At 35.8% G+C, this 12,426-nt stretch overlaps 1 protein-coding gene across 10 annotated transcripts in view; it reads right to left on the bottom strand.

Moving 5' to 3' along the window:
- Nucleotides 1-12,426, bottom strand: part of CUNH8orf34 (chromosome unknown C8orf34 homolog) — a 470,016-nt gene that overhangs the window by 161,615 nt on the left and 295,975 nt on the right. For all 10 annotated transcript variants that reach the window (XM_052716420.1, XM_052716411.1, XM_052716412.1 and 7 more), the window contains one exon: nt 536-612. In XM_052716420.1, the coding sequence (XP_052572380.1) occupies nt 536-612 (77 nt within the window). The remainder of the gene's footprint in view (nt 1-535; nt 613-12,426) is intronic.

Below are 12,426 nucleotides of genomic sequence, written 5' to 3'. Positions count from 1 at the left end.
GATTTTCACTAAAAGTCAGAAACTGAATCTCATCACACCCTGGTAAAGAGGTAACAAAAATAACAAAGACTTCACACCTGATATAGCATGCACTAAGGAACATGTAAGCATTCAAGATTCGGAAAGCATTTTCTTTGCTGCTAGCATGCATATAGTTCAATTTATTAAGTTTGACCAAGTTTGACATGGCAACTCATAAGTTCTTAGAATGTGCCTATGCACTAATAATGCCCGATCTCACAGGAACTAACTACTGCCTCGGTTATATCTTCTACAGGAATTAACTACTGCCTCAATCAAGTTTCCCACAACTGCCCAAAGAGCTTAACACAGCTTTGCTGTATATTTAGTAAAGGGGGCACCTACAGCTGTAATAACTCTGCCACTGTATAGAGAACAGTGAATGCATTTAAAGTATACTTTATAAAAAGAATACTTATTGCTGTTCTTTGTGGATGCTATCGTAGTTGTTTCTCTCCCCTGCCCATCTCTCTCTATGTGTTATGAATTTAACAAAAACAAATAATATACTTACAAGTTCTGTTGATTTTGATGTTTTCTCAAAATCTTCACCTTCCTCCATGAGAGTTTCTTCAGTTCCAGGTAAAGAATCTATTTCAATTTTTAAAAATAGAAGTTACACGTTGCCTATGCATGAAATATATATATATATATATATATATATATATATATATATATATATATATATATGGTGGTAAGAGGAAATCAACAGAATCAAACTACTTATTCAAAGAATCATGACATTTCTGAGTAGATTTTGAATGTCATTTATTCAGCTTATAGATAAATATGTAAAAATATTTCTAATTCAGAAGTGTATAATAAAATTTAAAAAGTACAAGAGCTAGTTACTTTATTTTTACATATAAAGCAATATTTCAGACTGGAGAGACAGGACAATAGTTTAGAATGTGTACTCCATATAATCTCACAGAGACTATGGCAGCAGGCACAGGGCCTGCACAGGTCTAAGCCAGAAGGGGTCCCAGTGCTGAGAGAAGTGGTCACAAGCCCACACCCTTAACTTATAAGCTAATTCCAATTGATAACTGCTTGCAGAGGAAATATCAGTTTTCCCTAACAGAGTCTCAAGGGTTACACAAACCACACCGAAGGGTAGGCCTTAGGCCCAGCAGTAGATGGCCAATAAATGGAACTCAATGCATTTTTGCAGGGTTTGTTTGTTTTATAATGCTTTGTCTGAGCATTTATTTTTTTAACCTCATGGGTATTTTACTTATGTATTATAATTTCTGATTTTATGTCTTTATGGGATTTTTGTGTGTTTGTCTATGTCTATATGTGTTTCTTGTACTCTTTCTTTGGCCCTTTTCTTTCTGTTTGTCTTGTCCTATTCAGTTCAGGCTGGTTTGATTTCATTTTAACTTACTTTATTTCCTTTTCTTTCTTTTTTGGGGGTTTTTAGATGCCTGGTTTTGTTTTGTTTTGTTTGTTTGTTTTTAGATGCCTTCTTACAAAAGAGAGCAAGAAAGGGCAGAAAGGATCTGGGAGAAGTTGGGTAAGAGAAAACTGTAATCAGAATACACTCTACAGGGGAAATATAAAACTATTTTTAATTTTTAAAAAGAAGTATTTGTGTTACTATCATAGAGGACCTGAGTTTGGTTCCCAGCATCCACATCAGATGGCTCACAACCACCTATAACTACAGCTCCAGGGAATCCAGCAGTCTATTTTGGCCTCTGTGAGCAACTGCACTTATGTGCATATACTCACACACAGACACATAAAATTAAAAGTAAAATAAATAAAATGAGGTAACACTTCTTTTGGCATTTATTCAACTAGATTTTGGTATATTTTATCTTTAATGTCTGTTTTCTGCAGGATTGTATTTCTTGTTTGTTTCATGCTTTCTTTTAGACAGGAAGAGGGTTATACAATTTAAGTATCAATTCTATCAATTGGTATTCTCTCTTTTAAATCAGATGACAAATTGTGAAGGAGTCAGCAAGGGTGCAAATTATTAAATGGTGAGGATTTTTTAATTTTTTTATTAATTAATCAAGTAATTAATTTTTCCCAGCCTGATCACAGTTTCCCCTCACTCCTCTCCTCCAAATCCCTCTCCTCGACTTCCCCCTCCCCGCATCTACTCCCTCTCCCTTCCCTCCAGAAAAGTGTAGGCCTTCCATGGATATAGTCAGCCATGGGATATCAAGTTGCCGCAAGACTAGGTACCTTGTCTCCTATTAAGGCTGGATGAGGCAACTCAACTGGAGGAAAGGATCCCAAGGTAAGGCAACAGAATCACCTCCCATCCTGCTCCCTCTGCCAAGAGTCCCACAAGAAGACCAAGCCATACAACTGTAATACATGTGGAAAGGGCTCATGTCAGTCTTATGCAAGTTCTCTGGTTGGGGGTTCAATCTCCATGATCTCCCCAGAGTCCAGGTCAGTTGACTCTGTGTATTTTTCTGTGGTGTCTTTGGTCCCACTGTCTTCCATAACCCTTCCTCCCCCTCTTCCACAGATCCACCTAATGTTTGGCTGTGGGTCTCTGTGGTGATATTGTGTCCCCCAAAATATTGCGCACTCTAATAAACTTATCTGGGGTCACAGAACAGAACACCCACTAGACACAGAAGCCAGAAAATGATGGTAAACACACCTTTAATCCTAGCATTCCAAAAGGCAGAGATCCATCTGGATCTCTGAGTTCAAAGTCACAATGGAAACAGCCAGGCATGGTGACACATGCCTTTAATCCCAGGAAGTGATGGCAGAAAGCAGAAAGGTATATGAGGCGTGAAAACCAGGAACTAGCCTGGTTAAGCTTTTAGGCTTTTAGCAGCAGTTCAGCTGAGATTCATTCTGGATGAGGACACAGAGGCTTCCAGTCTAAGGAAACAGGATCGGCTGAGAAGTTGGTGAGGTGAGGAAGCTGTGGCTTGTTCTGCTTCTCTGATCTTCCAGCATTTCACCCCAATACCTGGCTCTGGGTTTGTTTTTATTGATAAGAACTTTTAAGATTCGTGCTACAGGTCTCCGAATCTGTTCCAATTAATTGCTGGGTGAAACCTCTCTGAATGGTGGAGGTTTTAGTTATCCTCCATATCAAGCAAGGAGTTGTGACTATTTAGTGTAAATCTTAGAGAAGTGGGTAAGTGGTAACTTTCAATTACATGAATAAAGTGATGGGAGCCCCTTCCACATGGCTGCCAATTTAGGTTAATCAGTGCAGTGTAGAAAAATATGATTGCTAGAGAATTCTCTAATACTGATAATTATATGTATCATCTATAAATAATCTATATCAGTGCTGTTAACTTCCCTAGTTAAATTTAATTTCATATATTGAAATTTAAAGATTAGTTTAAAGTATTTTAGACCACTGAGTTTTATAAACTTGATTCTTATATTTATTAATGTTAAGAGAGCCCTCATCAAAGAAGCTTCTCCTTATAGCAAACACAGACCAATGCAGTAAACTAAAATTCAGAGATCAACAGATCATAGCAAGCCCTGCCCTAATGTATGCACCTACACCATATCTCCAGCATGTATGGCTCAGGGAACATGGTGGAAGAGAGGGCTGAAAGATTTCAAGAGCCAGAATATCAGGAAGCAGAACAGTCTCAGCTAGATAGAGCTATATAAGCCAGACTGGAATAACGGCAATACCAATAGACATGGTAACATGTAAGGGAGAAATTTTCGTGGAACCCACCCCTAGACAAAGAATTATAGGAAACTATTGACACCTGGGAGAAGAATAATTAGCCTCTTTCAGGGGTGAGTTCTCTTATTGATTATCAAATACAGAGCGGTCAGCCCTGAAGCCACATATACTTTATAGCTTGTATTTATGTATTTGTGCATATATATATACATATATATGTATATATATATATACATAGAAATGTAATAATAATAAGCAAAGAAAAAATAATTTCAGGGGAGGACATGAGAGGGTTAAATGAGGGTACCTTAGGGGAAGGTGGGGGCTAGAGGGTGGAAAGAGGGAAGTTTTTCTAATTTAATTTAAAATGCATTTTTTAAGCCATATGATTTCATAAAGAAAAAATCACTTAGCTTCATGTGCAAATGGAGACAGATTTTTCTAATGCATGAAATAAGTGCTCTGGGCAAGAAATTAGAATGTTGAAAACTTCTCGCCCCTTTATGGCCAAAGAATAGGGAAACAATGGGAAACGTGGCAGAAGTCCAAGGTCGTAGCTCATGGTATCTCTATCTCTGGTAATTTAGAGTGCTTCATTCAAGACAAGCTAGCCAATTTCTTGGGTACAGATTATCTCTATATAAACATAGATATCGCTGTAGAACACAGAATGCCCTCCACTATAATACTAACTCTGGGGAAACCATAAATTAAGATAATTTACAGACAACACTTCTAAACAGAATAGAACCATTAAAAGTAGCATATTTTAGTTGATAAAGTCAAGATGGATAATGAAAAATGCACCAAGTTAAAAATTAGTCATTCAATTGCAAAGAATACTTAGGCACCTATCTATTAAAACCAACTTGTAACAGCTGATAAACTAGTGTGGATAGGCCCATTAAATCAGGATGCAAGCTGGACCTCATTTGCATCTTCTGATATTAAGTTACAACTCTAGCCAGGGAAATAGGTAGGCTAACTCGAAATCTTCCTCTCTCCCTCCTCTCCTCCAAGTTCAACCCTACAGTCTCACCCCTAGTTCTGCAGCAGATCTTCTGTGGTGCTCTCCTCACCCGCTGCCCATATTCCCATGGGACTAACTAAGCTGATCCTGGTGCAATGCCCTGCTTTCCTCCCTCCTGTGAACCCCCTCTCCCCATTCCAGTTCATCCACATTCCTAAGTGTTAGTTCCCAATACCCAGGAACACATTCTTACTTGGGACTCCACTGGCTGCACCAACAAGAACCAGAAGAATGTCCTGCAAAGCAACACACAGATATCACACTCTCCTAAGAACTAGAGAGGAAACAGAAACCAAGGAGCAAAACACACCCCAACAAAGACAAGACCAGATATCAGCACCTATGATTACAACCTTACCAATTCCAAGTGCTTAGATACCAGAGGAAAAACACAATCGACAACAGCCAGGACAATATGTCTCCACTAGAGCCCAGCAACTCTACCACAGCAGGCCCTGAGTATTTGAGCAGAATTTAGGCACAAATAAAATACCTTAAAATGGCTTTCAAGCATAAAACAGAGGAAATGATTAAATCCCTTAAAGAAATCTATGAAAACACAAACAGTGGAAGGAAATGAAAACACACACACATACACACACACCAAACAAAATAAAACAAAAGGAAAAAACTCACAAAAAGGTTCAAATCCTGAAAGAGGAAATAGAAACAGTAGACTGAATCAATAGAAAACCCAAACTGAGGGAAATATGGAAATGAAAAACTCAGGAATTGGAAGAGGAACCCCAGAGGCAAGACTCACCAACAGAATACAAGAAACAGAAGAGAAAATCTCAGGCATTGAAGATAAGATAGAAGGATATGTCTGTCATAGAAAATGTTAAAACTGAAAAACTGGCACAAAGCATCAGGAAATTTGGGTCACTATGAAAAGACCAACTCTAAAAATAATAGGAACTGAAGAAGGAGAAGAAACCAATGTAAAAGATACAGAAAATATTTTTCAACAAAATCATAGCAGAAAATTTACCAAATCTAAAGAGGGAGAAGCCTATTGAGGTACAAGAAGCATACACAACACTAAATAGACTGGACCTGAAAAGAAATTCCCCTTGGAACATAATAATCAAAATACTAACTATATAGAACAAAGAAAAAATATTAAAAGCCACAAGGGAAAAAGAGCAAGTGACACATAAAGTCAGACCTATTAGAATTTTATCTGACTTCTCCATGGAGACTCTGAAAGCCAGAAGTGCCCAGACAGATGTGTTGACTACAGATCACTATACCCATCAAAACTTTCAATCACCATAGATGGAGAAAATAAGACATTCTATGATAAAGTTACATTTATACAATATCTTTCTATACATCCAGCCTTACTGAAGGTGTTAGGAAAAAAAACAAAAACAAAAACAAAACACTAAACAACAACAACAAAACCCTAGAACCTAAAGAGAATAACTACATTTAAAAAACCCCACAGGAAATAAATAAAGAGACCAATAAAATCAAAAGAGGGGGAGTACACAAACACATACATGAAAGCTCTTAAACAAAAAGAAGAAATCACATGCAAAAGTCATAAAGGAAAGAAATAATCAAACTCAGTACTGAAATTAAAAAAGAAGAAACAAAGAACAATATAAAGAATCAATGTAACAAAGAGTTTGTACTTTTAGAAAAATAAATAAGATTGAAAAATCCTTATTTAAATTAATTAAAATGTAGAGAAAGAATATTTAAATTAAAAAATTAGAAATGAAAAGAGGGATATAACTACAGACACCAAGGAAATCCAGAGAATCATAAGGAAATACTTTAATAACCTGTACTCCACTGAATTGGAAAAATCTAAAAGAAATGTATACTTTTCTTGATACATATCACTTACTAAAGTTAAATCAGGGTTAGATAAACAATTTAAACAGACCTATAACCCCTAGTAAAATAGAAGCAGTCAGTAAGTCTCCCTATGAAAAAAGGCTTAGAGCCAGATGAGCACAGAATCCTACGAAACTTTCAAAGAAGAATTGATGCCAACACCCTTAAATTATTCCACTAAATACAAAAAGAAGGAACATTGCCCAATTCATTTTATTATCAGTCATCCTGATATCCAGACCACCTAAAGACCCAACAAAGAAAGAAAATTACAGACTATTTTTCCATATAAACATAGATGCAAAATTTATCAATAAAAGGCTTGCAAACCAAATCCAAGAACACATCAAAATGATCACCAACCATGATCAAGTAGGCTTCACCCCAGAAATGCAGGGATAGTTCAGCATACATAAACCCACCATATAAAAAACTGAAAGACAAAAACCACATGCTTAGATCATTAGATACAGAAAAGGCCTTCGACAAAATCCAACACCCCTTCATGTTAATAGTCCAGGAGATATTAGGAATAAAAGGGACATAAACATAATAAAGGCAGTTTACAGTAAGCTCCTAGCCAACATCAACTTAAATGGATAGATAATCTAACTCAGGAACAAAGCAAGGTTGTCTGTGCTCTCCATAGCTATTCAGATACAGTCGTTGAAGTCTTATCTGGAGTGTTAAGACAACTAAAGGAGATCAAGGGGGTACCAATTGGAAAGGAAGAAGTCAAAGTATCTTCATTTGAAGATGATATTATAGTACACAGAAGTGACCTGAAAATTTTTACCAGGAAACTCCTACACCTGATAAACACTATCAGCAAAGTAGCTGGATACAAAATTAACTCACAAAAATCAGTAACCTTCCTATATACAAATGACAAACAGATTGAGAAAGAAATCACAGAAACAACAACTTTCACAATAGCCTAAAATAATAAAAAAAAAATTGGGGGGATAACTCTAGCCAAGCAAGTGAAAAACTTTAATTTTTTGAAGAAAAGATATTGAAGAAAATATAGGAAGATGGAAATATGTCCCATGCTCATGGATCAGTAGGACTAATATAGTAAAAATGGCCATTTTACCAAAATTCAATGCAACAGATTCAATGCAATCATCCTAAAATTCAAAAACAAAATCTCACAGATCTTGAAAAGACAATTTTCATATTTATACAGAAACAAGAAAATCCTAGGATAGCTAAAACAATCCAAAATAATAAAAGGACTGCTTGAGGTATCACCATCCCTGATTTCAAGTTGTACTACAAAGATATAGTAGTAAAAACAGCCTGGTATTGGCACAAAATCAGACACATTGATCAACGGAATCAAATTGAAGGCCCAGACGTATATCCATATGTATGATTTTTGATGAAGAATCCAGAAACACAGACTAGGAAAAAACAGCACTGTCAGCAAATGGTGATGGTCTACCTGGATGGTTGCATGTAAAAGAATACAAATAGATCCATAATTATCACCCTGCACAAAACTCAACTCCAAATGGATCATAGACTTCAACATAATACCAGACACACTAAAGCTGGTAGAAGACAGAGTGGAGAAAAACCTTGAACTCGTTGGTTCAATCAAAGATCTTCCGAAAAGCAGGTAAGCACAAGCATTAAGATGAACAATTAATAAATAGGACCTCATGAAATGAAGAAGTTTCTGCATACCCAAAACACCATAATTTGGACAAAGCAACAGCCTACAGAAGGGGAAGATTTTTATCAGTTACACACTTGACACAGGACTGATATCTAAAATACATAAAGAACTAAAAAATTAAGTATCAAGGAAATAAGTAACTCAATTAAAAATGGGGTCCAAATCTAAACAGAGAATTGTCAATAGAGGAAACTCAAATGACTGAGAAAAACTTAAAGAAATACTCAACAACCTTAGCCATCAGAGAAATACAAATCAAAGCTACTTTGAGATTTCATCTTAAACCTGTGAGGATGGCTAAGATCAATAAAACAAGTGACAGGTCATACTTGCAAGAATATGGAGTAAGAGGAATGCACATCCATTGTTGATGGAAGTACAAACTTATAAAGCCGCTATGGAAATCAGAGTGATGGGTACTACAAAAGTCTACCTCAAGATCCAGCTATGTCACTCTTGGGCATATACCCAAAGGATGCTTCATCTAACCACCAAGACACTTGCTCAACCTTGTTCATTGCTGCCAAATTCATAATAACCAGAAATTGGAAACAATCTAGATGTCCTTTAAGAGAAGAATGGATAAAGAAACATGTGGTACATTTACACAATGGTGTATTCCTCAGGTATTAAAAGAAAAAGACATCATGAAATTTACAGGCAAATGGATGCAACTAGGATAAAAAGCATCTTGAGTGAGGTATCCCAGACCCAGACATAGTGTCAGAAAGACAAATATAGTATGTATTTGCTAATATGTGAATATTAGTTTTTGAGTCAATGGTCACCAAACTACAATCCATTGAACCACAGAGGTTAGGAATAGAGTAAGAGACTAGAGGGAATAAATAGATCTGATTAGGAAAGGAAAATACAAAGATAATTAGGATAAATAAGGGAGCTTAACTGGGAGGATCAAATGGAGAGAGGGAGGGCAGAGAAGTTGATGAAAGGAAAACTGGAATAGACAGCTGAAATTAAGGGCCGTTTGAGGGATAATATGGAAACCTAATGCAGTAGACACCTCCTAAAATACATACATACCTAAATGACATTGCCAAATAATGGGAGACAGAGCCGCCCCAACTGGCTATCTTGTCAACAAATAAAGCTTCTAGCGCCAGGATTGGTTTATATTTAATAAAGTTGTTGGCCAAAGGCCCCATGGGAATTCTCTAACAAGCCAAGCTATTGCCAGCGCTATATGTTGCTGTCCACAAACTGACAGCAAGGCTCCATTCCTGAAGATAACACCTACACAACTCACTGAACATGGAGAAGTTCAGCTGGTGCCTACATAGAGCCTTCGTTCGTTAGTCCTAGTGTCTTTATTTAGTACAGGAAGGTACTCTGCATACTACCAAAAGAGAAACATTAACCCCATCCTGCCACAAACCCTTTTATCTACAATTCTCTTCTGCTTGTAGGATATGCTAAAGTAATGGTAGCACAAAACTTGTGGAAGTAATATCTGATTTAAGGCCCACTGACACTCCAGATGGAATCCATACCTGACACTGATTTGGTTTCCAGGAACCTGAGACTAGATAATCCAGGGTCCCAGGGTGAAACCAAATATTACTAGTCTAATAAGCAAATGAACAAAAAAAAATTGAGTGTGATAAAATTACTCCTAATGATATTCTATACTCATAGAATAGTACCTTGCTTAGCCATCATCAAAGAAACTTTCTCCTGTTGCAGATGGAAACAAATACAGAGACCCAGAGGCAGACATTATATAGAGGGACCTTGGAACACTCAACCTTAAATGTGATGTCTCTATCAAATCCCTCCTGTCAGAACTCAGGAAAACCCACAGCAGAGTCTGAAAAAGTGTAATATACAGAGCAAATGAAGGACACCAAGTAAACAAGGCCCTCTAAATCATGAACCAAGCCCATACGAACTCATGGAGACTGGGGAAGTATGCATAGGGCCTGAATGGTCTGTACCAGGTCCTCTGTGTATAAATTATGGGCTTCAGTTCAGCGTATTTATGGGATTCCCAAGTGTGTGAATGAGTGGGTCTCTGGTTCTTTTGCCTTCCATTGGGCTCTTTTCCTTCTGTTGGTTTGTCTTGACCAAATCTGATGTGATAATTTTTGTTTTATTATTTTATTTTATTATTATCCTTTAGAAGAAGCCTGTTCTTTTCTAATGAAAGACAGAAAGGGAGTAACTCCAGATGGGAAGGGAGATGGGAAGGAACTAGGAGGAGTAGAGGGAGGGGAAACTGTAATCAGGATATATTATGTGAGAAAGTAATCTAGTTTCAATAAAAGAAAAAAATTATAAATGAAATTAATTTATATTCATAAAACTGTGGGCAAATGCAATGTAATTTTATAGTTTACTATATTTTTTTATTTTATGAGTTGAGATTCTTGGGTATAACATTTACTTAATATTAAAATTTTATTTTCTAAAATAAAAATATTTATATGGACACAAACATCTATCTATATATAAAATTGAATTAAATGTATGTGTTAAACTGAATCTATATATACATATATATACTGAATCTATACACACACACACACACACACACACATATATATATGAGACCTAAAAGAAATATTTCTCTGGATTTCCTGACTTTTAAAGGTAGAAGTATGGTGTGTGCTCCCCACCTCCTCTCAGTGAATATGTGAAGTTTTAGATAGGTGCCTTTCTGCTTGATTTCATGTAGGATAATTCATTCATTTATCCATTTATGTATACTTTTGTATATTAATTTATTCAGTGAATTTTATAGGTCAAATATAGATTAAGCGGTTCTAAAATATGTTAAATGAAACAATTTTCTACTACTGTCTCAGGGAATTCACTTGAAAAAAATATATATATATAATTAGTGTTTTAACAAAAGATGAACATTTATGAGGTAGCAATACTGGCAACTTTTTAGGTTACGTTCTGCTAAGTGCTTATTTTGAGCATTCTTTCGTTTTGGTTGTCACAGCTGCTGAATTCTATGAGATGATGATAGTCCTAGAGCCTAGCAGAGTACTCCTGTGATGGATTTCCCAGAGCAGGTGAGAATTTTGGTGTCTTACCTTATTGAAACTGACAAAGGCAAATGGACCCAGACAAAGAGACTAAAATTGTGATGAATAGCAATCTAATGAGCTAAGCTGAGCAAACAGATATCATAAAAACAAGAATTTGATGTCTCGTGCTTGGAGGGACAAACTTGTTAATGTGTTTGAAGCATACTTCTTTGGTTGCGCTAACTAGGATGTGCAGATATGTAAACAATTATGTTCTTTCTTTCTACTGCAGAGAAATTTATCTTATGTGCAAACATATTTTCAAGATACATCCTATAGTTGTTCAATTTTTTAAACTCATAAAGGGTAGTATAAATTGAGTCTTTAGTGAACCAGCACAGAAGTATGAAACAATAAAGTGATTTTATTTTTTAAAATTAGCTGTCTTTGAACTCTTGGATTACAATTTTAATCTGAAAATTTGAATGCTTGTCACAATGTTTAGCTTTGATCAGCTTCCTCCTGTCATTTTTTTTTTTACCATGGCTGCTTGTGTTACAAGAACTTCTCTGCACAGAATTAGGCCTATTTATAGCAATATGTATTTTGAGCCAAGTTCAATACAGATGCACAGTTGACATGTAAGTCACATCAGAGATTTTTGGATGATGCTAATGACACTCAACTTTGGGGTCCCGTGATTTGACTGACTTCAAGGGAAAGGAATGTTCTGAAGCAGAAACTCCTATTTTGCAATTTCCTAATTAGGTATTCTAATATTTGAGTGTGGAAAAAGCAGGATATAAATATTTCAAGAAAGCAACTTAGACTTAATGAATGCATTTTTCCAGCGGATGTAAGTATAATCAAAAACATATTACTAGATGTATTGTTTAATTTCCCAGGATATTTAAGTTTCTACAGTAAATATATATATATATATATGCAATAAATATATATATATATATGCAATTTCTAAAGAGAACCCATTTAGTTAACGGCCAAGTTGTTAAACAGTATCTATGTTGTTTTACTTTTATTTTGAGCATGAAAGCCTTAAGAATCATGAAATCATTTGAAGTGAGAACAAATACTGATTCAAAAACAATTAGGAGTTTTTTTTGTTTTTTGTTTTTTTTTTTAAAGGAAACATTGGTGTGAACCAGACATCAGGGACACTTAATATGACCTTAGGGCAAAGAGT

Source organism: Peromyscus californicus, unplaced genomic scaffold (genome assembly GCF_007827085.1).
Source record: "Peromyscus californicus insignis strain IS unplaced genomic scaffold, ASM782708v3 Scaffold_5__1_contigs__length_169319896, whole genome shotgun sequence".
Lineage (NCBI taxonomy): Eukaryota > Metazoa > Chordata > Mammalia > Rodentia > Cricetidae > Peromyscus > Peromyscus californicus.
Note: the sequence above shows the minus strand (reverse complement) of the source record. Positions and strands in the feature narration are given on the sequence as shown.